The following is a 23,954-nucleotide window of genomic DNA, read 5'->3' on the forward strand; positions in this document are numbered from 1 at the left end:
GAGGGCAGAAGATTCACGTATTCCACACGTTCAAGGGGGAGGAGCGGATTGTGGTTGAGCCGGGCGCCCCAGGCGGCGGCGGCGTGATGGACATGGTTCAGGATATGGCTGGCTATGGGGTTAACGCGGCCGTGGGCGAGACGGGCGAAGTGGAAGAAGAGGCAGGATTACGGGGAGATTGCGAAGGGGGGCGGCAGCGGCTAACAACGGAAATGGCAACGACAAGGAGGAAACGCCCCTCTAGAAGCTCCTCAAAGAAACTCAAAGGGTCTCGGACCGCAGGGTTGATGAGAAAACTATCGAGCCGCAAACCAAGCTCATCTCCCAACCTCGAAAAGCTAGGCAAGATGGGCCCCAAGAGCAAGACCATTGCCATGCCAGACGCCTCCCAGACCTCGTCGACAAGCACTACTCCCCCGGGGAAAGGCGAACCACACTCCCAGTCGGCTACTAACCTGCAAAACGGCGTCTCTTTTGCCGACTCCGAGCCCGGCGGACAAGCGGTCATCTTCAAACCCTCCGACCCACTTCGCATCCCGAATAGCGATATCAACATCTCGGTCGAGCGGCGGAACCGCGCCCCCGCCAGTGTCGGTTTGACTATGGTTACGGCTGTCGCACACGTCTGGTTCAACACATTCTTCGAAGGCAACGGCCCCGAGCAAGACGGGAAGGCAGATGAGAGCGGCGTGTTCGAGATCGACTGGGACAAGATGGACGGCATCAAAGGCTCCAGCCGGAGAGGAACCAGGGCGCTAGACAGGCTGGCCGTGGTCTGGCGTGTGGTGGGTGCCGGTGAGGCCGGGGGCAGAGGGAGAAGCGGAGGTTGCCCCGGGGGTGGCCATCAACGAACCCGGAGAGGACAGCCCCGTGCCACAGATGCAGGCGGCTGACTGGAAGGGGGGCAATGACGAGGACCCCACGGCTGACAAGCACCTTGGCTTGAGGATGGAGGACCCTGACAGCCAAGGGGTAAGCAAGGCGAGCAGCGTGAAGAGTTTGGAGGTTGAGGAGACTGGCGGCAGTGTGGCAACGGGAGAGAAGGATGGTGATGACCAAGCCTCCATTGAAGGTGTCAAGATTAGTGGCCCGACGGGGGAGGAGGTCTTGGATGCACTGGATGAGGCCGTATCTGGGAATGGTCAGGGATCAGGTTGTCAGCCAAAGGTTAAGGGCCGCGATCCTGCCATTCTCTAAACCGTTTGGTGATGAAATATCCCACGCTCGTTCTGCCTGGTACCTTAGCCAGCCGACTTTCGCCAAATTTCCCTAGTTAGATATATGAAGCCACTCAAATACACATCTACTACCCTCGGCTGTCATGGAAGTTCTGGTTGTGATAGCCTGGAAAATGCCTCCCTACCTAACCTGACCTTGCCTTTACCTTTAGGTGCATACCACGCCAGCACGCCAAGCCAAATGTTGGGTGTTTTTGATGCCTGTGTCATGACGACACCTGAACAATGCTCCGGCAACTGAGCTCCGCTGACAGATCCACATGCAGCCGAGGACAGGCGGTTTGTTGCGATAACGATAAGGCCACCAGGGTGTCACTCTCGGCTAGCGGGTACACCGACCAGGTACCTCGAGGAGCGCGGCCTAGACCATCTCCACCCTGCTTTCTTTCAACTTTTTCTGCCGGTATGGGCAAGTCAGTGTCTCCCGTCGCCGCCAGTGGTTCTCCAAGCTCGAATTGGATTCCTACCACCCCCATCTTCCCCAGAACTCCGGTCCTGCTACCACCCGAAGCGTGAACGTCTTGTGAACCTGTCAACCCCTGTACGTGTCACAGCCCTTGTCACTGCCCCGCAATCCGTTCCCCGCTAACAGCTGCAGGAAGAAGCAAGAAAAACTTCAAGTGGTGCTGTCGTCCGGCAGCCGCTCGCTCTCTTTCTCACCATGTCCGCCGAGATGGCAAACGAGATCAAATTGATCAGCGGCCGCAGCCACCCCCAGCTGAGCGAGAAGATCGCCAAGCGGTACGACCGAACCCGATTCCTTCGCTCACGAGCACCATCGAGACGACTTCTCAATCCTGAGACCATCCGCCTCTACCCGTCCGGCTTCGCTAACGTGCGCTTGCTTCCAGACTCGGCATCGAAGTCGCCCGAACCATCTCCCTCAACTACTCGAACCAGGAGACCTCCTTTACCGTCGGCGAGTCGGTCCGCGACGAGGATGTCTTCATTGTGCAATCCACCGCCACGGGTGACGTCAACGAAGGGCTAATGGAGCTGTTGATTATGATCTCGGCTTGTCGGACTGCTAGGTAGGAGGGCGCACACTGGCGCTGAGTGCACCGGTTTCTGACATTGTCTCTGTAGTGCCAGGAGGATAACAGCTGTTATGTGAGCTCCCCATGAGTCTCGCCTCGGGCGATATCGGATTGATGGATGGCCGCTAGTCGTGGGAACTGCTGCTGACGTTAGCAGCCCCAACTTCCCCTACGCCCGACAGGACAAGAAGGACAAGGTACGGCATATCCGTTACAAACGCGTGCAGGGCCCCGGCTAACCTGGATTTCAGTCGAGAGCTCCCATCAGCGCAAGGCTGGTTGCAAATATGCTGACCACGGCCGGTGCCAACCGTATGCCTTCTGCCTCAGCCCCCGACTTCTATTCGAATGTTAACCGACAGCCCAGATATCGTAACTGTGGACCTCCACGCTTCTCAGGTAAGTTAGAAACGATGCTACCGTGAGGACGAGCACACGCTGACATCTGCCATAGATCCAAGGTATGACACAAACATTCCCCATCTGCTTCCTCTTCACAACCTCGACGGCCTGTGAAGAAACGACGCTGACCAAATTTCTGGTGCAGGCTTCTTCAGCGTTCCAGGTATGTGCCGGCCCCGGCCACTCAATAACCTCATGGCTAACTTTGACCAGTGGACAACTTGTACGCCGAACCTTCTTTCCTCCGCTATATCAGGGAAAATTTCAACCCGGAAGACTGCGTCATTGTGTCCCCTGATGCCGGTGGTGCGAAGCGGTCAGTCTCCACACCCAATGCGGTGGACCGTTATGGCTGACGATGCGAAGTGCGACCTCCATTGCTGATCACCTTAACACTGCGTTCGCACTGATCCACAAAGAGCGCCCCCGGCCTAACGTTGTCGGCCGCATGGTAAGAATGGTGTGCTGTCAAACTTCAAAGTAGTGTTTAACGAGGGAATGCAGGTCCTTGTCGGCAACGTCGAAGACAAGGTTGCTATCCTGGTTGGTAAGTTGATTCCCTGGCTTTAAGTCTCTACTCGGGGATTTGATGCTGACATTCTCAAGACGATATGGCGGATACCTGTGGCACCCTCGTCAAGGCGGCAGCAGTGCTCAAAGAGAATGGTGCCAAGTCTGTGCTCGCCCTCGTCACCCATGGCATTTTGTCTGGCAGCGCCATCGAAACCCTAAATGGCAGTGTTCTCTCGGCTCTCGTCGTCACAAACACCGTGCCGCTTGGAGACAAAGTCGATCGGGTAAGTGTTTTGTGTATCTAGTGCTCGAACCTTGGCTGACCTCTCTCAGTGCCCGAAGCTGCGTGTTATTGACATCAGCCCCACCATCGCAGAGGTAGGTTTCTCGTCTTGTTGCTGCCCCTATGTGCCTTAATTGCTAATCCTGGAATAGGCCATCCGCCGCACCCACAATGGTATCTACTAACCTAACCCTTCTGTCTACCCATTGATGCTAACCGTGTTTCAGGCGAGTCGGTTTCGTACCTATTCACCCATGCCCCAGTTTAGATTCGACCTGCTACGATGGCGGCAACCACAAGTTTGCAGTGGAGGCTTCACGAGGCGTAATATACGAAATTGTAGAAGAGGGAAAATGTGTTTTGGGAGCACAGGCATATTGCTCAACTCCACCAGGTTACGGAGTCGATGTCTGTGTATATCAAGGTTTGGCAGAAGGAGTTTGCTTGGCTTTTGAAATTTAGATGGCTTTTCAATTTTGCAACACCTAGAGTGCATTGCATGGCTTTTCCCTCTATCCCACCACCCCAGCCAGCGAAGCCCCGTCTAACGAAACTCACCCAACAACTGATACTGACCAGGGTTGCAACCTCTTTAATACTCCCTCCAAGAGGTTACAAGTTCTCCTCTAGTCACCTCGTCAGCCATCGCCACCAACCTCAGCAGACAAGAAAAAAAAAAGAAAAAAAAAACCGAACTTACTCAACACAACCTCCAAACGCATCATCAATCTGCTCCGCCACCTGCCTCGCCATTGCGCATCCGGATTCCCATACAACCTCGCCGTCGCGTTGCCCACCTGCTCATTCAACTCCTCCAGCAAACCCCACGGCGCCCGCACCACCAGCGTCGCCGCCACGTACCCCAGCCCCGCCGCCACCTCGTCCGACACCGCCTCCATGCCCCACGTGAATGCCGCTGAATCGGCGCTGGAGCCCACCGCGTAGTCCACTATCGACCCGCTCGCCTGGCAGATCTGGGCGGCGGCCGCGGGCTGCGACGACAGGAAGTCGTAGTTGAGCGTGTATTGCAGGGTGAAGGCGTAGCCGGGCCAGGTGGTGGGGGCGGGGGTGGATGGGGCGGGGCAGAGGATGGTGGGGTGGGAGGAGGGGAGTTTGTTGTTGTTGTTGTTGTTGTTGTTGTTGTCGTTGTTGTTGTTGGGCTGCGGCGGTGTTGGTGAGGGTGAGGGTTAGGAGGGGAAGGAGGAGGTGGGTGGGGGAGCGCATCTTGGGGGGGGTTGCTGGTGTGGTGTGTGGTGTGTGGTGTGTGGTGTGTGGTGTGTTGTGTGTTGTGTTGTGTTTGTTGGGTGGTGGTGTTGAAGGGGGGAGGTCGGGCTGGTTGGTGTGTGGTTGGTTTGATTGTGGTGTTGGTGGTGATTTCGAGGAAGTGGCTGCTTGATGGAGCTGGGGGACGGCGGCAGGTCTTGTATGGGAATTACACGCGGCTTCTAGTTAATGTCGTATTAGTTTAGGCATCCTCTGCCCGACGCATTGAAGGTGCTGGTGGACGCGGAAATGAGGGTTGTGCTATCCTTATATAAAAGTCCGAGGTCTTGATCCGATTGCGCGAATCTCATGGCACCGTTGCAGCCTGCCTAAACGTCGCCCCTGACGACGCCGTCGCCCACAGGGCTTGACAGCTGGCCCGCCTTCCGGCTGCAAGAGGCTTCCTCAGCACTGCAAAACATCTCGATTCTGATAAATACCCATTGCCATTCGAATCGCTGAGCTCAACGAGTTCAAAAAGACTTTAATTCAATGGACGTGTAAAATCGCTAAACAGATCGACTTCATTGCCCATTTTGGACATTGCCGCCAAGCAAGAGGTCTGTCTTCCGCCGGTCAACGAACCCCGCCCCCACCACCGCCAACTTTCCAATTAACTACCTACCTTACCAAACTCTCCCAACACTGCAAAACCGCATCAATTCGAACCAATTCAGTTAATATACTGAAAGGGTGCCGAAGTTCTCCAAACCTACACACGCCACCAATGTGCGGCTCATGTTGAAGGGTGATACACCTTGAAACCACACACCACCAATCCCGGGGCGAGTCGCGTGCCACACACGTAGTGACATCGGTGTTGCATGAGCGAGATGGCTCAGGAAGGCGGTATTCGGGAAACCATTAATCCAGAATATGGAAGGCTTTTTTTCCGCGAGAGGAGGCACGGCTTTGCCGTCGAGTGAGAAGTGATGGCGGTCTTGAAGCCATGCGCATATACGAACAAACCAGGGTCGTCAGGGAGGAGTGGATTGTGGCTGCATGGCCTGAACCCTGTTCTGCAGCATGAATGCAAGTTGCGGGATGAAACTTTAGGTCCTCACCTGCGCCCGTGGCAACTCATCGTCACGCAACACACCGGTAACAACCAACTTTGGCATCGATCAAGGCACAACATGTGTTTAAGAACCTGCAAAATACGTGCAAATTCAGTGCTTACATGCACTCTCGGTACTTTCCCTAGGCGGCCCAAACTTTGGTGGTTGAGCTATGCATGGCGGGAAACCTGACCCTTGGTTTTGCGACGGGAGAGAAAACTTACACATCAGAATGTTCTCCAAAGTTTCTCAAAAGAGCCATCTCAGCGCAGATCGATTTGTGCTGTCCATTGGCAGTGATTGGCTCGACCAGCTCGGCCCACAACGGCTATTTCCGATTGGCCAAGTCTTGTTGGTGGATGCTCGTGCATTGACGATCCCGTGTGCCCCACTCCTGCACTCGAACCCCATCAACGACGTCGCGGAACACTGACACCGAGAGAGCAGTCAGATTCGTTCACAATTCAGCTTCCAGAACGCGCGTTCAGGAGAATCCAACCCCCAGCGGCATTCCCAGAGCAGGCAGCAAAAATGTTTCGATTATGAGTGCAAGTGAGAAATCTATCCAGAAAAGATCCAATGAAATATGCATGCACCGCCGACGATCCTTCCCCACAATCTGAATGCGCCCATGTCCAAAAAAAGAAACCCAAGTAGAGAGCAGCCAGGAGAAAAGAAGAGGCAACGTGATGTTGTTGCTCTCCTCACCAGCTTCCTCGACGCCTCTCTTCGACGCTCTCCCTTCCCTCCTCATTACCCGCATCGCCTGCATCGCTGTCCTCCTGCTTGTCCGTTTGCCTGTCCGTTTGCCCGCCCGTCTGCCTGCCCACCTGCTTGTGGTTCTCACGGCAGACCAAGCCGCTGGAACTACCAAGCCCCTTCGCTAGGCGGACGCATCTCTCGAACGGTGTCAATCCCACTCCATACGGCAGCCTTCTGGACTGCGGTGAGGTTGAGTGGTGTGGTGGCAGTGGTGGCCTTTTCAAGCAAAGCGCGGGCGTCGGCGGCACGGGTGCGCTGCTTGAGTCTCTTCTGTTGGCCGCAGGCGTAGACGTAGAAGACGATAAGATCTGGGATCGAAATGTACGGAATGCCATCGCGGTCGAGTGAGATTTGTCCTGCGGGTTGGGTGTCGGGCGGTAGGTAAGGCAACTGAGGAGAACAGCTTAGCACCACTGTTGAGGTCTGGAGAGGACAACAAACACCTTTGCGAGGAATAGACCTACCTGATGCTGCGGGATGAAATGGAGTTCGCCGAGGAGAGGTTCACTTCCGGTACACATGTAGCGGCGGAATAACACGCCGGATTTGTTGGGCCGGAAGCCGATGGAACCACCGATGACGCTCTCGATTTTACTCACATTGTCCTCAGTATCGTCGATAAGGATGTCCACATCCTAGGCACAACATCAGGTTTGAGAAGTTCTCGAATGGGGCACACCCTTCAACTCACGTGCGTGACACGCCCGCCGCACAGTAGTGAATCCGAGCAAGCCCGCCGATGACAGCGATTCTAACGTTAGGGTACGAGGTTTTAAGGGCCCGGACAACGCTCGTAGCCGTGGTCTCAAGGTCGGACACGGAGACACCGAGGAGGGGGCCACCGGAGGGGTCCACGGTGCTGGGTTCCATGGTGCTGGGGTCCATGGTGCTGGGAGTGATGGGAGAATCGGTCAAATCGTCGGAAGCAGTTGCGTTATCGGGGAGTAAGTGTGGGATGAGGAGAAAGTGCCGAACACTGGCGGTGGCCCATGTTTTGTAAAACCCCGTCCTGCCGTGGTCAACTGAAGCTTCCAACACTGTCCAATGATCGGGCGTCAAGCCAGCCTCGCAAGGGACACAGACAAAGAAGTCTTCTCGCCAGCTTTCGCCGCCCACTCATTTTGTCCAGAAATTACAGGGCCATGCCCACAGCTTTGTTCTCTCTTCCCGACCGCCTCAGCCGCTTGTTTTGGGCTCAAGCCTGCATCCCAACCAGCCAAGCAAAAAAACAGCATCTGTCTCATATTGACCATGCCTGTTGTCGGTCGGCTTTGCGCCAGGCGAGAGAGAGACGGGGGTGAATGAGGAGTGGGATTTGGAGCTAGCGCAATCCCAAAGGTGACAGTTCGATACCCACGAGGAAAACAGGGAAACGAGTGTGCCTATGTGTATGTGTGTGCAGATACCAATGGTGAATGAAGTGCAATTCGAAGGAAAGTAAACCAAAGGAAAGAACGAAGCCAAAGAAGAGCAACGGAACAAATGCTAAATGCCCAATGACCGCTTCGCAACTAGGCCTCAGAACTTCAAGCGTCTCTGTCCGTCACAGGTATATCACCCATCACAGATTGCTGCGTTGGAAATGCACAGCTACCCTACAACAATAGCAGGAGTTGTAAGGCCCCTAGTGGTAGTACTTTGGGTGAACTGGGACTCCGAGCGTGCGCAGTAACTCTACATGGACTTTTCCGATTGACTCTGGCCCATCTCTGAACGCCTTGTGGATGTTGGCGAGCGGCCGGGGGAGCAGATCAAGATGCAGGAGCCCGCGTTTCTCGACGAATCGTTCAATATAGCAGTAGTGCTGTTCTGACCACAGACCCATTGGCGTACCATAGTCGACGGCCATGATGCGCATCAAGGCTTCCGTCAAGATGTGTGCCCTGGGGACAAGGACCACAGTCTCGTCCGAGTTAAAAGCGCCCATTCCGAACCCGGGCGCTTCAGGTGGCAAAGCTGTCCGATCGCATGCGAAAGCAAGGTACGGCGGGAGCGTATCGGACTTGGGGTTCGCGAGAGTGGGGTCCAGTGGTGGCAGGAACCAGAGCGTCTCGGATTGCACATAGATGCCTACACCGTAGCCAGCAACCATGTGCATGTGGAATGCGGGGTGCCGATGTGGTCGGTCTGGGGAGTTTCCCAGAGTGCATTTCGTTGTATCCGGACATGCACGGACAGGTGCTGAGAAATGACCAGTTGTCATGACCTCTTTTGCAGCCTCCACACTTCCGTCCGGGATAACGAAATCAACCGACTTTGCAGTGTTAGCGTGCCGTTCATCGATTGCTTCCATTGGGTACGGCGCTAAGGGGCAGCTTACTTGAATAAGCTTGGAATGCCGTGAGCTTGCCAAAGATAGTGACCCCATAGAAGGCAAGGAATCCCAGCCGCGTTGAGCGCCGTAGCCACCGAGTCTGAAAACTTCTGGAGAGGCATCTCGGCCGTATACTGCTCAGTTGTCATGGTTTGTAATTGGTTGTTGGTTTCGACCAGAGTGGTTTCGAATCGTTGGGGAAGAGAGAGAGTCGAGGACAGTGAGCGTAGAGAATGTGGATGACTTTATGGTTTCGAGGGGCCCGGGACGAACCAAGCGTCTGGTAGTCCTCGCCTCATCGACGCCGTGACAGAGAGATTCATTGAGCTGCCGCTTGCAATGTGTCGCGTTCCAGGAAGGGAGGCTCGACTCATTGTAGTTTTGACACAGGGTGGTATCATTGGCCCCATCTTCTCCCGTGTGTGGCTGCGAAAACGAATCATTTATGGGATGGTTTCTTTCGATCCCAGGCCGATGGTGATAAACCAGCACTGGTTGCGGGTTACTGTGAATGGTTGTCTTTCTTCTCACACTGCTTTTCGGACGAGACGGATAGCCTTTTGTTTCCTTCGCTCCCGGCCCGGCCTCCCAGTCCGCAAAAGGCAGACCCGACCATCGATCTCCCGTCTGTAGGTAGTAAAGGCAAAAAAAGGCATGGATAGCCATTTGGAAAGGTAGGTAAGGTAAGGTATGGATAGACAGGCGCCTCCACGAAGTGCATCCTGGTGGCGGTCGGCAGAAACGTCGCTCCTCTGTGCGACGACAACGACAACAAGATGACGGCCCCACAGTCCGTCCTCCCTTGAGCCCCGGGCATCTTCTCCCCCACCATGCCAATTGCAATGGGTCGTCTCTGAATGACATCGCAATATATTCCGTTCCGTTCCTTTCTAAAACTCAATGATCGGTCATTGCCGCTTAATCTTGCAGCAAAACAACCTAGCACCCACTTGCACCTCACCATATGAAGCACGGATGCTCACGGTGCTGCAATTATTTCCATGCCTGTAAGGCTCGACAGGGTCAAGATGCCCGCATCCCACGTGACGGCCCGAGCGCCAGCAGGGGACTGGTCTTCTGCAACCCCTCTCGCCCCTTTCTGCCCCTGCTCCATTTCGACCTCTTCAGTCCGACGCTCCATGAAAAAGGGAGCTTTCTTGCAATTTGCCACCCCGAGGCTGTGCTTTAATGGTGGAAAGGGTGGTTTTCCTCGTGGCCGATGCCGCCGACTCGGGAACGGCGTCCCGCTCCCGCTGCAAGCCTGCAACTCAGCTCCAGAGAGTGAGAGACCTTGGGTGGGCTTTGTGCTATGTATGTTTAGATGTATGTATGTATGTTGTTCCCTGGACGATAACTTGGCTTGTTAAGAATATTTTATGCATCGCCAACCGCTCTCCTGGATGCATTGCGAATGGGACCCAGCGAGCAATGACAGAAAAACCCTAGGAACGGCGCTAAAGCAACAAACCTCGCAGGCCCGACAGTGGCCATGCCAAAACACGCCGCACCAGAAGTGTAACTAGCTATCTTTTGCTTCTTGACGGATGCACATTATTCTTTCCGGGGGGCGGGGCGCAGGTCTGGGTATCCAACCCCTGTATCAACCCAAAAAACTATGTGGTTGTCACCAGTTTCCACCGGTTTCCCATTGCTAGGGGAGATTGCCCTTTGGCAATCTCCTGTCTTCAATCTCCAACCTCAACACAGCCGCTGCTAAATTTGGCTCACCCGGGAGACTCGTATGTAGCGTGCCTGTTGCACGTTTTGCTTCACCCAGGGCCTGCGTCTCAGGTTCTGGCGTTGCGCTTTGCGAGCAGGGACCGTTGGCTGTTTACGTATATCGTTATGTATGGACGTATGTAACTACATACACAGTACATTACGAAGTACCGCCCGGGCAATCCGCGGGGCTTTTTGTTGGTTCTTTTTGGTCGCTCAGGTAAACCTGGAAGAGACGCCCCACGCTGCCCCCGGCGGTGCGACGGTCACGCTGAGGTCCACTGCGGCGGTTTCGAAGTTAGCGTCCCCCAGCTTGGCCCGCACCACAACTCTCCTGCTGTTCAGGCCGCCCGATCCGTCACCTTAACTTGGGACTCGACCTGATCCAACTTGGGCGGCAATTCCCCTGCCGCGGCATCGACCATCGCTTTTGCTATTATTTAGCCCTCCTAGAACCCGATCCTCATTTTTGGGTTCCGTCCTTCCCCTTTAAAATTACCCTCTAGCCCGACGACACCGAGATCCGGCCGGCGGAATCCCTCCCTTTCCCTTTCGCAAACATGTCGTGGAAACTAACCAAGAGTACGTTGCATTTCCGCTCAGTCCGAGAGCCTCCACCGTTGCCGCGAATTCTATGTCGCTGCTGCGGGCCCCACGGGTGGAAGTGTGGCGTTGCTAACACCATCGTCCCTTTAGAGCTGAAGGAGACCCATCTGGGTCCCCTCGCGAACACCTTCTCCCGATCCCCGTCGACGGCGACCATCACAGAAAAGGACGATAAGAGCCAGGGGCCTACCGTCTCTGGGACAGCGACCCCCACAAACGAGAGCACGATCGGTTTGTCCACCCTATCCCTCGATCACTTACCCCCGTAAAACCCCCCTCAGGGCTGTTCTGACCTGTCTCCCAGCGGCCTCGGAAGCCCTCTCCCAAGCGCCGGTCGTCAAGACACCCAAGCCCGGTATCCTCGTCGTTACTCTCCACGAAGGCCAGGGGTTCTCACTCCCAGAGCAACACCGGAATGCCTTTACCCCGACACACGGCGGCAGTTCCCTGTCTACGGGCAATGCGCTCGGCATGGTGGGCTCGCCGCGGCCCCAATCATCGTCCCGGACCACAGCTTTTATGGGCGGCCGCCCCCAGACGTCGGGCGGATTTAGCGGGATCCCTACAAACCACGGCCGCATCTCTACAAAATACATGCCCTACGCCTTGATCGATTTCGACAAAGTGCAGGTCTTCGTCAACTCGGTCGAGGGTAACCCTGAGAATCCTTTGTGGGCGGGATCCAACACACAGTACAAGTTCGACGTGTCCAGGGTCACGGAACTCGTGGTACATCTCTACATTCGGAACCCAAACGCCCCACCAGGCTCTGGCCGGAGCCAGGATATCTTCCTTGGTGTGGTCCGCATCAACCCCAGGTTCGAGGAGAAGCAGCCGTACGTGGAGGATCCCAAGGCGAGCAAGAAGGACCGCGAGAAGGCCGCGACGGAGCACGCGAGCCGTGAGCGCTCCCTGGGCCACAGCGGCGTCGAGTTTGTCGACGTGCAGTACGGCACCGGCAAGCTCAAAATCGGCGTCGAGTACGTCGAGAACCGAGCGGGTAAGCTCAAGATTGAGGACTTTGAGCTGCTCAAGGTGGTCGGAAAGGGCAGTTTCGGCAAGGTCATGCAGGTGCGGAAGAAGGACACGAGCCGGATTTACGCCCTCAAGACGATCCGGAAAGCTCATATCATCTCGAGATCGGAAGTGGCCCACACGTTGGCGGAGCGTTCGGTGCTTGCCCAGATCAACAACCCCTTCATCGTGCCGCTCAAGTTCACCTTCCAGAGCCCGGAGAAGCTCTACTTCGTCCTGGCCTTCGTCAACGGCGGCGAATTGTTCCATCACCTGCAGAAGGAGCAGCGCTTCGACGTTAACCGCAGTCGCTTCTACACCGCCGAACTACTCTGCGCCCTCGAATGCCTCCACGGCTTCAACGTCATCTACCGTGACCTCAAGCCCGAGAACATCCTGCTCGATTACCAGGGCCACATTGCCCTTTGCGACTTCGGCCTCTGCAAGCTCGACATGAAAGACGAGGACCGGACCAACACGTTCTGTGGAACCCCCGAGTACCTGGCCCCCGAGCTGTTGATGGGCAACGGCTACAACAAGACGGTCGATTGGTGGACGCTGGGCGTGCTGCTGTATGAGATGTTGACGGGTCTCCCGCCGTTCTACGACGAGAACACCAACGAGATGTACCGCAAGATCCTCAGCGAGCCCCTGCACTTCCCGGGCCATGAGGTCGTGCCCCCGGCTGCCAAGGACCTCCTCACCAAGCTTCTCAATCGTGACCCGCAGCAGCGCCTGGGAGCCAACGGGTCTGCCGAAATCAAGGCGCACCCCTTCTTCCATGCCATCGACTGGCGGAAGCTGTTGCAGCGCAAGTATGAACCTGCGTTCAAGCCCAGTGTGGTATGTCCGATATCACCCGCCTTAATGTAATGGAAGGCAGAAGAAACTAACCAAACACGCCTAGGTTGATGCGCTGGACACGGCCAACTTCGATCCCGAATTCACGTCTGAGCTGCCCCAGGATTCATACGTCGATGGACCGGTCCTGTCGGAGACACTGCAGAACCAGTTCACTGGCTTCAGCTACAACCGCCCCATCGCCGGTCTTGGAGATGCCGGCGGCAGTGTGAGAGACCCCTCGTTTGTGGGAAGCATTCAGGGCAGCCTAAGATGAGGAGATGCTTCATCTGAGTCGCTATAACGACGCGAAAGCGCTTGTAGCCATGGGTGGAGGAGGAGGAGGGGCCCGGGGCGAGGGGCGGCTGTTCTCCGGCATACGGCAGCTCTTCAACACGCGAGGTCGGGCAAGCCAAAGCGGGGCAGCACATCATGTACTGGGACATCAATAGCGTAGCCAAGTCTTTGTTTTGGGCTTGCAAGCGAAAAGCGGCTAGCACCATTTCATATTTTTCACATTTTGGCGGTTGGGCATGGTCAACGGGATTTTTTTCTGTCTGGTACTTGTTCCTTCTTTCGGTTGTTGTTTTGATGTGTTTTGGGACTGAAGAGTGTTAGAATGCGCGCTTAACTTCCTTCCACTTCAGCGGGGGTCAGGCAGACGAGAAAAAAAAAAGAATATCAGAATTTGGCAGCCACACAGCCGTAGCATCCGCATTGGTTCAGCATACCAGTCTGGTTCGTCCGAAGCCGGCGTGAGACCGAGCGAGGAGCCGCTAAATTCCCATTTTGCTGTTCAGGGGATCGATGGTGTGAACTTCCCGTCCATCTCCCGCCCCGAACCCTCCCCCCACCTGGGCGAGCTATCTGAGGCTCTTATTCAGCGCGCTAGGCAAAATGGCTAAATCCGCCGCTGTGGAGAGTAACGGACGAGGGGGTTGACGCATTTATCGCGAAGGTGGGGCAGGCCGGGCATGTATGGTGACGTCCCCAAGACAGAAGACTGCTTGATCGTCGTGGTTTGCATTAATAGTTGTATTTGTATTAACTATTATTATTTTATTTCTTCTTTTTTCTATAAAGTTTCAACCTCCCCCAGGGAACGCCGTCGCAAAGTACTTCTATTCTCGTCAAATACCCTATCCTTCGTGTGTTTTTGCTGCGTGTTTTCTGGTAAGTGCGTGCGTGCCTCTTTCTTCTGTCCTCCTGAAACCAACACCACCTCCCACGCCTTCCCTCCTGTGGCGCCGATACGTCAGTCAGTCAGCGCCGCGCAGTTGCCGTTCTGGTCCCGCATTGCGGGGCAGTCGAGCTCGCAGCTAACACAAGATATCAATCACCCCACACCCCACTTCCCAACCCGAATACTTCTCCGAGCTCAACATTCCGCGCATTCTAATAGAGTAGAGAATAGAACTGCAGCAGGCGGTGTATCTTGGCTTGAGCCCTTCATTGTCCCGGAATTCAGAACGAAAAGGCCAACGGTCAGCTTGACTCAAAACACGACTTCACGATGGCCCCTACAAACACTCTTCCCGCCTGGGCCGAGCTCGAGGCTCACCACAACAAGGTCGGCAAGACCTTCGTTCTCAAGGATGCTTTCAAGGCCGACCAAAGCCGCTTCCAGAACTTTTCGACCAAGTTCACCCTCCCTGCCGACATCTCGTCCGAGCCCAATGGCACCGAGATTCTGTTCGACTTCAGCAAGAACATCGTCAACGAGGACACCTTGAGCCTGCTCATCAAGCTCGCCCAGCAGGCCGGCGTTGAGCAGAAGCGGGATGACATGTTTGCTGGCAAGAAGATCAACTTCACCGAGGACCGCGCCGTCTACCACGCTGCTCTGCGCAACGTTAGCAACGCCGAGATGAAGGTCGATGGCGTCGACGTCATGAACACCGCCGGCGGCGTCAACGACGTGCTCAAGCACATGCGCGAGTTTTCGGACCAGGTCCGCAGCGGCGAGTGGAAGGGATACACGGGCAAGAAGCTTACCACCATCATCAACGTCGGTATCGGCGGGTCTGATCTGTGAGTTGTTTTGTTTGCCCGTTTGGTTCCGTGCCCCTGAACGTCCTGCTGACTCGCCATGCTATGATAGCGGTCCCGTTATGGTCACCGAGGCCCTGAAGCACTACGGCGCGAAGGACATGACTCTTCACTTTGTGTCCAACATCGACGGCACCCACATCGCCGAGGCGCTCGCCAACTCGGACCCTGAGACAACCCTCTTCCTGATCGCCTCCAAGACCTTCACCACCGCCGAGACGACCACCAACGCCAACACGGCCAAGACCTGGTTCCTCGAGAAGACTGGCGGCAAGGGGGACATTGCCAAGCACTTTGTTGCCCTTTCTACCAACGAGGCCGAGGTGACCAAGTTCGGCATCGACGCAAAGAACATGTTTGGTTTTGAGAGCTGGGTCGGCGGCCGGTACTCGGTCTGGAGTGCCATCGGCCTGAGCGTGGCCCTGTACATCGGCTACGACAACTTCCACAAGTTCCTAGCCGGCGCCCACGCCATGGATAACCACTTCCGCGAGACCCCTCTCCGCCAGAACGTCCCCGCCCTCGCCGGTCTGCTCTCGGTCTGGTACTCCAACTTTTTCAGCGCCCAAACCCACCTCGTCGCCCCCTTCGACCAGTACCTGCACCGCTTCCCCGCCTACCTCCAACAGCTCTCGATGGAATCCAACGGCAAGACCGTCACATCGGACGGCTCCCCGGCCAAGTACACGACGGGGCCGATCCTGTTCGGCGAGCCCTGCACCAACGCGCAGCACTCCTTCTTCCAGCTGGTGCACCAAGGCACCAAGCTGATCCCGACCGACTTCATCCTGGCCGCGCGGTCGCACAACCCCGTGTCGGACAATCTGCATCAGAAGATGCTCGCCTCCAACTACCTCGCCCAGGCCGAGGCCCTCATGGTCGGCAAGACGGCCGACGAGGTGCGCGCCGAGGGCGGCGTGCCCGACCACCTGGTCCCGCACAAGGTCTTCCTCGGGAACCGCCCCACCACCAGCATCCTCGTCGGCGGCGCCATCGGCCCCGCCGAGCTCGGCGCCCTCATCGTCTACTACGAGCACCTGACCTTCACTGAGGGCGCCGTGTGGGACATCAACAGCTTCGACCAGTGGGGCGTCGAGCTGGGCAAGGTGCTCGCCAAGAAGATCCTCAAGGAGATTGACGAGCCCGGTGCCGGGCAGGGCCACGACGGGTCGACCGGCGGCCTGTTGGGCGCATTCAAGGCGTATGCCAACTTGTGAGAGACGAGAAATCCTTGGGGGTTGATTGGGATGAATGGATTGATGCAAATGTCTCTTGCCAGGTAAAGGGAACTAAAGCAACGTAGTTAGCGACTGTGGAAAAACAATAAAGCACAACGATCGGATCTCCACATGGAATAGCATCTGTTGAAGCCCTTGCCTGCTTAAGCTACTGTGAAAAAAATATCATCAATGCCCCTGAGTGATCAATTAACTTATTGCTAATGACGAATCGGGTCTTTTCAATAGCAAAACGAGCGAGGCGGGTGTGTGAACAGAGCGACGCCGACCCAGACTAAAACCAGAGAGCCCCTTTTTTTTCCATTCCCAATGTCCCAGATGATGATGAGCTGGTGTAGAAAGAATACGGTCTCTTTGCCCCATTCTGTGCCCCTCCTCACCCCCGCCCCCCCAACCACCCTGTGACCGACCGCCCTAGCCATTCCGCCAACCCATTGATCATTAAAACGCGATTGCTTGTTTTTCGTTCACACACACAAAACAGAGAGCATAATGATAATCCCGATTGTGTCCGACGCCGTCATTGACCATCACCACCGCCGCCACCGCCACCACCACCAAGAATCGTACACAGATGCAAAAAGGGAAAAGAGAGAGAAAGGGAGAGAGAGAGAGAGGCGGAGAGCCTGAGTTTCAGGTCAGGGCCCGTCGACCCGTATTTCTTCGCCTATGGAAAAGCTTCCTTTGTTTTTCGTGATAACGCGAGACCGCAAAACCGCAAAAACTGCGTGAACTGCGCGAACTCCGGCGGGGCAATCAATAGAAAATCCCGATGCATTGTCGCCCCCATTCTGGTCAAATAATCCCCCTTCCGTCAAATCCACCCATGATACGTCACGTCGTCCCCTCAGCTGTGCTCGTTTGGCTCGTAGGCGGGAGCACGGGGTCCACCCCTACTATCCTCCTAGTGGTAGTTGTTGCCCCAGCCGCGGGGCTGATTGCCGTAATAGCCGCCCGCAGCGAAGCCCTGTCCGCCATAGCCGCCGGCGCCGTAGCTGTTCTGGTGGCTCTGGCCGCCGCTGGCGCTCATGCCGTAGCCTCCCGCACCGGACTGGGTGCCGTGGAGGCCGTGGCCCTGTTGTTGCATGTGGCTGGGGTAGCCGTAGCCGCCCATGCCACCAAGGCCAGACTGCTGGTTCGACTGAGGAGGGGGAAGACCGGCCTGCGACGGGCCATTGTTCGCCGCAGAGCCAGGGCGGGCGGCGGCGCCGAGCGATGGACTCGGGCCACCGGCAGTCTTAGAATCGCCGAAGGGCTTCAGGTCGTCGGCGGCAGAGGGCCCTGTGCCGGGCTGAGAGCCGGGCGCATTGAACGATTGTCCACCCTGGGACTGGTAAGTGGAGCCACCGCGGCTGAACGAGTCATGGACACCACCGAATCCGCTTCCGAGAGCCTGCTGGCCTGAAGGGGTGGAACCGGCGCGTTGGCCATAGTCGCCTAACCCCCCTGCCGCAGCATTGTCCCGGTGGAGACCAGTCTGACCGAAGGCGCCCGCGGGGGACGAGAAAGCATGTGGGCCTTGAGGAGTGATGCCATACTGGCTGGGCTGGTAGTTAAGACCGCCCTTGCCGTAAGGTCCGCCATAAGCGCCCTGGTTATAGGCTCCCTGGTAGCCCATGTAAGCGGAATAGTAGGGGTTCGTGTAGTAGGGATGGTTGTTGTTGTATGGGTAGTCGTGAGGCTGCTGGACATGTGTCTGGGCCTGGGTGTTCGGGCCGGCTTGGGCCTGGGTGGTGGCTTGGGTACCCGTGGGGGTGCCGGTGATTTGCGAGTCAGCGGTGGTGCTACCGCCGAAACGTGACTGCGCGTGCTGGGTACCACTTTGAGGGTACTGGCTGAGACTCTCGCTCTGGGGTGCGTTATACCCGCTGAACGAACGCTGGGGTTGCGACGGCACGGCATCCTGCTGACCCTGCGCACCCTGCTGCTGGCCGAAGTTTTGGTTATAGTAGTTGAAGCGGTTCTGCGCATCCGCCGTGTAGTAAGAAGAGAACTCGCTGGGGGCGGAGCTCAAGGGGCCGCCGGGCTGCTGGCTTGGCGGTTGTGCCGCTTGTCCCTGCCCTTGGAAGCCACCCTCAAACTGATTCTGTGTGGCCGAGGCGACGGCAGGTTGCTGGCCAAACGGCTCGAAGGACTTCGACGCGGGGAACGATGAGGCGTCCTGAGAAGCAGTCGGGCCGAAGCGACCAAACTGCTGGTTGTTTTGTGTGGCAGGCGGTTGTACGGTGGCTGGAGGTGATATTAGGGTATGGCCTGTGGATGATGTAGTGGGGAGAGGATGGAATAAACTTACCCTGGGCAATAGAAGGCGTGCTGCCTTGCGGTGCGGCAGGCGCGGCGGCTAGAAAACAGTTAGTCTTGAAAAGCCAAGGTAGCGCAAGTGCTGAAAGTCCATACCAGCAGGCCCTGTCGGGATCTGAGAAGCCGCCGGTTTTTGTGCCGGGAAGACATCGGGAACCGGCGCTGGTTGAGCGGGAGGAAGAGACGTTCGGGGGTGGGTGACTGGCGAGTCTTCGGGGGGTTGGGGGCGAGTTTCGGGCTCTTCACGGTCGCCGTCAACATCGTCATCGATCGGGCCGTTCAAGCTGAAAGCACCAAACTGGACGGCAGCACGGTCAACTTGATCACGGTTGCCAGGCATGCGGACGGCCTCAAGCTGATCGAGCATGCGGCGGGGGTGGTGGATGGGTGCGCGACCCGACGCCTTTGTGGCCGCGGCCGCCCGGTGCTGTTGCTGGGAAGCTGAGAGAGGAGTGCCCGTCGCGCTGGCTGCTGCACCCCGCGGGTCCCAAGAGTCGGCAGCCTCGCTGGCGGCGGTCTCGGTCACTGGCGGGTTCGAGTCATCCTTGATCTTGTCGAGGTTCGTTTCGGTTAGTTGATCCTGCGACGGTACCAACGCGACCTCGGGTACGACAACGGGGGGTACGGCAGGAATGGCGGGGATGACGGGGACGACGGGGGCAACACGTTCAGCGGGAGGAGGCGCGACAACCTCCTTCTCGGGTTCAGGGGTGGGCTCCTCGACAGGGGCGGGCACTTCGGGCTCAGGTTCCGTCGGCTCAGGGGCGGGAAGGGTGTCAATGGTAGGCTCGGGGGCCTTCGTGGGGACCTCCCTCGGCTTCGGGGCCGCTTTCGGGACCGTCGATTGTCTCAACATGCTCGCCCAGGTCGTCTTTGCGGCTCCGGGGACCGTGGCAGGTTTCGATGCGGCGGGGGTGGTGCTCGAGGCAGCGGTGGTCGCAGCGGCTTCTGCTGCGGCAGGTTCGCTCCAAGCGGTCGGTTCTTCGGCCGGCTGCGTGTTCCATTCGGTCGCCTCCTCGGTCGGCACCGAAAGAGGGTCGGTGTCCTTAACTCGAGTTCCATTGGTTGTGCCCTGAGTCGACTTGCCGCGCGCAGCACCGCGGCCACCGCGCTCGGTGGCTCTACCACGGCCACGACCGCTGTCGGCGCCGCGGCCACCTCGGGCATTCCGAGGTAGACCCGCAGGAACTGAGTCGCCAGTGGTGGTCGTGAAGGTATCACCCTTGCCTTTGGGACGCGTACGCTCCTTCTTGGGCTTGGAAACCTCGCCCCACTGTGAAATGGTTCCTATGCAGAAACGAGCAGGTTAGCGCATTGGGCTCCGCAAGGTATCAACAGCCCATGATTTAATCCGGTGTCGAGGCGATCCCAGAGAAGCGAACAAGGGTGGATGCAGAAAGCGCTGCAAAGGGTGCACCTGGTGGATAAACAAAGAAAGTCAAGTTCCTAGCTTACCCTCAGCAATACGGGTGACGGCGAGGTTCTCGTCGCCGTCGGTCTCTTGCAAAGCGAATAAAATGTCGACCGAAGACCAGTCGGGAAACATTTCTTTGATGACTGCAACCTTGCTGCCATATTGTTGCTTCAACTGGCCGACCTCGCCTTCGTCTTCCAGTGTCGGCAGGGAGGAATCTGTGTCATGCTTGGAATCACCATTGGTGGCAGCAGGCCGAGCACCGGTGCGACCTCCTCCCCGAGCAGCGAAACCGCCTCGACCACCGCGGCCAGAGCCTCTGCCGCGGGGGGCAGACGGTCTGGACTGTACCTCAGACATTGCTGAGTTGTGTGTGTGTGTGTATGTTGTGTGTTCGTGTGCGAGTATAGAATGTGGTGGGTGAAAAGAAATCTGGCGAACAGATCGCGTTGTCGACGGCAGACCACAGGACAATAGCGGTGTGGAATAAAACGGTTGAGAATCGAAGAAGATGCCGGATTGCGAAAGGAGATGGGGGCTCGCGCAGGGCGAAGCGAATCGTGGTGCAATCCGTTGATGGATCGATCCGGGTGGTGGCTGGAATGGGGAGAAGGAAAGTGCAAGTGGAAAAGCGAGGCGGAGGCGGCGTTGAGTTTTTGCCTAGCGATTCAGAATTGGCCCGCCCAAAAAAGGGCAGTCGAGGCCACCCAGGTTTCAGTGCACTGCTGGCAGCTGCGAGCCTGTGACAGGGCGTTACAGCCTCGCCCGATTGATTGTGGGTCCCTTTTCAGTGCGTCACAGGGCTGTCCAGCCATCAGCTGGCTCCCTTATTCGTATGTACATACACACCTCGGAGACACCGAATATCAGTGTAGGGCAACTGCCGATATCAAAGGAAATAATATCGTGCAATGGCCCCAATCGCTATATCGTGACCTGGTCACACACAAGAATGCGGAATGACGCTTGTTCTCCCGTGCCCTAGGTACCTACCTAGATAACTGGCGCCTGCGGGCTCGTGAAAATGCATATGCGAAAACCCGCCGCAGTTGGCGTTTCTTTACAACGAACTCGTTACCTGAATGCTCCCAGCCTATCGACAGGTGTGACAAGTAACCCATTACCAACTCAGATACTGACTTTTACAGTATCATTGCCATAATCACGAATACCCAGCGGAATCAGTAAAGTTGGGCTTTGGTGTTGACGGAATTGATTGTCTGATTGTGTTTCCCTCCCTGTGGATGAGGTGGATTAAGACTTGCCACCTCACTTCCTCCCTCCTTCCAAAACTCGGCGACGCTCAAATCAAACGCAACAACGTCAGCTGGGTTGCAACCAAGCGGCAGAATGTGGCACGTGATCACTTTGTGCTACACGCTTTGGTGCTCGATTGGGGAGACCCGCTTTTCTCTTTCGATGCTCGGAGCGGCAGCCCACCTTCAAGCCGATTCGAGTCCCCACAGCCAACATCCAACTCGGTTCGCTCAACCCAACGGCATCTCCAAACCGCCCCGCCGCGTCGCCATTTCGGATTTGGCTCGTGTCTAGGAAACGCCGAAACCAATTGATTGAACAGCCCTTCCGGGAGATGCCAGGATGCACAAAACGAGGCCACTCGGGTCCCTCAGGGACATCTTCCCCCGCATCCACCAACCACTGCCCATGAACCAGCGCGAGTCCCAACGACTCCTCGAAAATATCAAGACGTCATTCCGCCTACAACTGGACCGAGAACACGGTTGGGTTCCCCCAGCCTCTACCACCGTGCCGCGGCAGGCCAATTCAACTCCCGCCCAACACAAAACCGCCTCTGCCCACCCGATACTCCCCCGAGCCACCGACCGGCACGTGCACGCCGTTCTCAACAATCCGCTTTTCAGCCATGCCACGCCGACGGTGCCCGGGCCCCCCCAAAAGAGCTTGGCTGCACACGAGGCCATATTTAAGAAAGCCGTTTCGCGGGGGCTCATGAATCTAACAACCGCGCATGGGTTTCTGATACACGTCGCGTCTGTGCCGTCCCAGACGTCCGCCCTCACGGCCAACCCGCCGCCGAGGAGGGTATTGCCCACTATCGGTGCCGGTCTGCTCGTTTTGCAATGGCTCCGTTCCTCTGGCCAGGAACGTGACTTCGAGTTCCTCTCCAACCGAAAATTTGTCAAGGCCCTCCTGCCCTTTCTCGTTACTGAGGGGCTTGATGACGTACTTTGGCTCTGGCTCAAACGTCTTCTGAGAGACACCGGCCCAGATTACGTCTTAGCTCGACATCTACTCCGAGATTTCGTGGCCGAGAGATGCTCTGGCCGTGGCCTGGAAGCTGCTTTTGCTACCATTCTAGAAGCAGACAACGTAGTCAAGGAAATGGAGTTACCCGCCAGTATCCTAGAGGGAGCGTGGAGTTGGCTAGCTCACGAAGCCACGACACAAGCTGGCGAACACAACAAGCTGCCTGCACAGCTCTACGACCCGTTCATCGCCGTAGGACGGAGGCTCAGGCGCAGGTCAACCACGCTGGAGATGGCACTTGTCAACTTGCACCACCCCGTCGATCCTTCCCCGAGCCTCGCTGTTGAGCTGCTCTCAAGCCGCAAAAACTGGAAAATAAAAGGCGTACTTGACGCAGACATTCTCGACCTCTATCGGTTAGGAATCGACACAGTTCGGTACCTGATACAGGCCCGCAACACTGAGGAAGCATCGCGTTTGTTAGACGTCGTGGCGAGGAACATGCGCCTGTATGCGAACCCGAAACGGCTTACTTCCTTCCGCGGACCTAATACCTACCTGATCCCGGTTTTGAGATCGAGCCTCGACGGCACGGACACTCGGGGGAACGCTTCAGGAAGGCTGCCTCCAAGCAACCTAGTTCCACTTGCATCCGCCCTCGTTTGTATTCTTTCAGGCGGCGTTATTTCGGAACCGCGGGCCGGGTTGCGTTAGCCACCGAATTTCCAATGACGACTGTCCCTTCACCCAAACTCGAGCCGACTCGAACAGTTTGGGCGTATGCCCCGCGCGACATGTTGTTTGGACTGCGCGATCATATCAACGGGCCATCATGTGCTGGATTCACATCCCCAGACTTCCCTGGAGATTGCGGACGGGCCGGGTTCTGGATCGAGCCATGCGCTTGCTCTACGGGGTAATATCATGGCGTGGCATCCGATTCCAGACACCCAGCGCGACGCAGGCCATAACCGTCGCCAGTCTATTATCTATTTCCATACGCACATGCCATGTATGTACTGGTGCTAGTTGCACGCAAGAGATAGTGTATTCAAACCACCACTTTGGACGCACAACGCTACCTGTAAAACTAAGAGATTCTACTCGTTACTCGTCGCCCTACTCACCGCCGCTGTCTCTGTCCCCTTCCAGCCCATTAACAACCCTGAGGGCCCTCCTAGGGCCTAGCACAACACTGAAAAAGCTGGGCTCCTGCCCGTCCAACAACCTCTCCGTCGACGACGTGCTCCCCGCCACTAACACTCCCGCTTCGACGCGCCAGCTTTGTCTCCCCGTCCCCAGCCCCATGTACGCATGTCGCTACCACCACCACTGCCAAAACCCGCTCCCACTCCGGCTCCCGCTTCCCGTCGCACTTCCAAAAACTACGCCGCTCCCCATCAGACCAAAGAACCGCGGGCTCGGCCGGCGGCACCGCCCAGCCGAGCGAACGCCGAGGTCCACCGTCGAGGTCGAAGAATCGGCCCAACGCCGGCGGCGCGCCAGCGAACCAGGGCGGGCGGCACCAGCCCCTCCCTAGCTGCGAGCCCCCTTGCACCCACCGCGACGCCTCCTTCTCTCCCAACACAGCCCCACCACCACCACCGTCCCGACAACCCCCCCGGGGGCGGGGACTATACCCGGTTCGCCACTGCAAGATGCCTCCCATACGCC

At 57.0% G+C, this 23,954-nt stretch overlaps 11 protein-coding genes across 11 annotated transcripts in view; 6 read left to right on the top strand and 5 right to left on the bottom strand.

Annotated features, from left to right (window-relative positions):
• Nucleotides 1-86: 86 nt before the first annotated feature.
• CHGG_04409 (uncharacterized protein) lies at nucleotides 87-1,197 on the top strand (the record flags this gene model as incomplete). Its single annotated transcript, XM_001223622.1, has 2 exons — nucleotides 87-594; nucleotides 812-1,197. The coding sequence occupies 2 exons, from the start codon at nucleotides 87-89 to the stop codon at nucleotides 1,195-1,197; spliced, it is 894 nt and encodes a 297-aa protein (XP_001223623.1).
• Nucleotides 1,198-1,899: 702 nt separating this feature from the next.
• On the top strand, nucleotides 1,900-3,658 carry CHGG_04410 (uncharacterized protein; the record flags this gene model as incomplete). The annotated part of the gene is made up of 11 exons (XM_001223623.1): nucleotides 1,900-1,979; nucleotides 2,090-2,269; nucleotides 2,433-2,472; nucleotides 2,527-2,674; nucleotides 2,823-2,840; nucleotides 2,891-2,993; nucleotides 3,044-3,128; nucleotides 3,182-3,224; nucleotides 3,284-3,474; nucleotides 3,524-3,568; nucleotides 3,626-3,658. The coding sequence occupies 11 exons, from the start codon at nucleotides 1,900-1,902 to the stop codon at nucleotides 3,656-3,658; spliced, it is 966 nt and encodes a 321-aa protein (XP_001223624.1).
• Nucleotides 3,659-4,274: 616 nt separating this feature from the next.
• CHGG_04411 (uncharacterized protein) lies at nucleotides 4,275-4,697 on the bottom strand (the record flags this gene model as incomplete). Its single annotated transcript, XM_001223624.1, has 1 exon — nucleotides 4,275-4,697. One exon carries the CDS (start codon nucleotides 4,695-4,697, stop codon nucleotides 4,275-4,277), a length of 423 nt encoding a protein of 140 aa, XP_001223625.1.
• Nucleotides 4,698-6,498: 1,801 nt separating this feature from the next.
• On the bottom strand, nucleotides 6,499-7,441 carry CHGG_04412 (uncharacterized protein; the record flags this gene model as incomplete). Its single annotated transcript, XM_001223625.1, has 3 exons — nucleotides 6,499-6,826; nucleotides 7,156-7,191; nucleotides 7,248-7,441. 3 exons carry the CDS (start codon nucleotides 7,439-7,441, stop codon nucleotides 6,499-6,501), a joined length of 558 nt encoding a protein of 185 aa, XP_001223626.1.
• A 739-nt stretch (nucleotides 7,442-8,180) lies between these two features.
• Nucleotides 8,181-8,654, bottom strand: CHGG_04413 (uncharacterized protein; the record flags this gene model as incomplete). Its single annotated transcript, XM_001223626.1, has 1 exon — nucleotides 8,181-8,654. The coding sequence occupies one exon, from the start codon at nucleotides 8,652-8,654 to the stop codon at nucleotides 8,181-8,183; it is 474 nt and encodes a 157-aa protein (XP_001223627.1).
• A 1,244-nt stretch (nucleotides 8,655-9,898) lies between these two features.
• Nucleotides 9,899-10,389, top strand: CHGG_04414 (uncharacterized protein; the record flags this gene model as incomplete). Its single annotated transcript, XM_001223627.1, has 2 exons — nucleotides 9,899-10,181; nucleotides 10,346-10,389. 2 exons carry the CDS (start codon nucleotides 9,899-9,901, stop codon nucleotides 10,387-10,389), a joined length of 327 nt encoding a protein of 108 aa, XP_001223628.1.
• Nucleotides 10,390-11,149: 760 nt separating this feature from the next.
• Nucleotides 11,150-13,326, top strand: CHGG_04415 (uncharacterized protein; the record flags this gene model as incomplete). Its single annotated transcript, XM_001223628.1, has 4 exons — nucleotides 11,150-11,171; nucleotides 11,286-11,426; nucleotides 11,500-13,052; nucleotides 13,117-13,326. 4 exons carry the CDS (start codon nucleotides 11,150-11,152, stop codon nucleotides 13,324-13,326), a joined length of 1,926 nt encoding a protein of 641 aa, XP_001223629.1.
• Nucleotides 13,327-14,562: 1,236 nt separating this feature from the next.
• Nucleotides 14,563-16,315, top strand: CHGG_04416 (glucose-6-phosphate isomerase; the record flags this gene model as incomplete). The annotated part of the gene is made up of 2 exons (XM_001223629.1): nucleotides 14,563-15,080; nucleotides 15,151-16,315. The coding sequence occupies 2 exons, from the start codon at nucleotides 14,563-14,565 to the stop codon at nucleotides 16,313-16,315; spliced, it is 1,683 nt and encodes a 560-aa protein (XP_001223630.1).
• A 925-nt stretch (nucleotides 16,316-17,240) lies between these two features.
• On the bottom strand, nucleotides 17,241-20,411 carry CHGG_04417 (uncharacterized protein; the record flags this gene model as incomplete). The annotated part of the gene is made up of 4 exons (XM_001223630.1): nucleotides 17,241-18,565; nucleotides 18,630-18,677; nucleotides 18,734-19,924; nucleotides 20,093-20,411. The coding sequence occupies 4 exons, from the start codon at nucleotides 20,409-20,411 to the stop codon at nucleotides 17,241-17,243; spliced, it is 2,883 nt and encodes a 960-aa protein (XP_001223631.1).
• Nucleotides 20,412-21,075: 664 nt separating this feature from the next.
• On the top strand, nucleotides 21,076-22,994 carry CHGG_04418 (uncharacterized protein; the record flags this gene model as incomplete). The annotated part of the gene is made up of 2 exons (XM_001223631.1): nucleotides 21,076-21,154; nucleotides 21,631-22,994. 2 exons carry the CDS (start codon nucleotides 21,076-21,078, stop codon nucleotides 22,992-22,994), a joined length of 1,443 nt encoding a protein of 480 aa, XP_001223632.1.
• Nucleotides 22,995-23,399: 405 nt separating this feature from the next.
• CHGG_04419 (uncharacterized protein) overlaps nucleotides 23,400-23,954 on the bottom strand; it is a gene marked incomplete at both ends in the record, with an annotated part of 2,910 nt that continues 2,355 nt past the window's right edge. The window contains 2 exons of the mRNA XM_001223632.1: nucleotides 23,400-23,464; nucleotides 23,670-23,914. Of these exons, the coding sequence (XP_001223633.1) occupies nucleotides 23,400-23,464; nucleotides 23,670-23,914 (310 nt within the window). The remainder of the gene's footprint in view (nucleotides 23,465-23,669; nucleotides 23,915-23,954) is intronic.

Source organism: Chaetomium globosum, genomic scaffold, assembly GCF_000143365.1.
Source record: "Chaetomium globosum CBS 148.51 scaffold_4 genomic scaffold, whole genome shotgun sequence".
NCBI lineage: Eukaryota > Fungi > Ascomycota > Sordariomycetes > Sordariales > Chaetomiaceae > Chaetomium > Chaetomium globosum.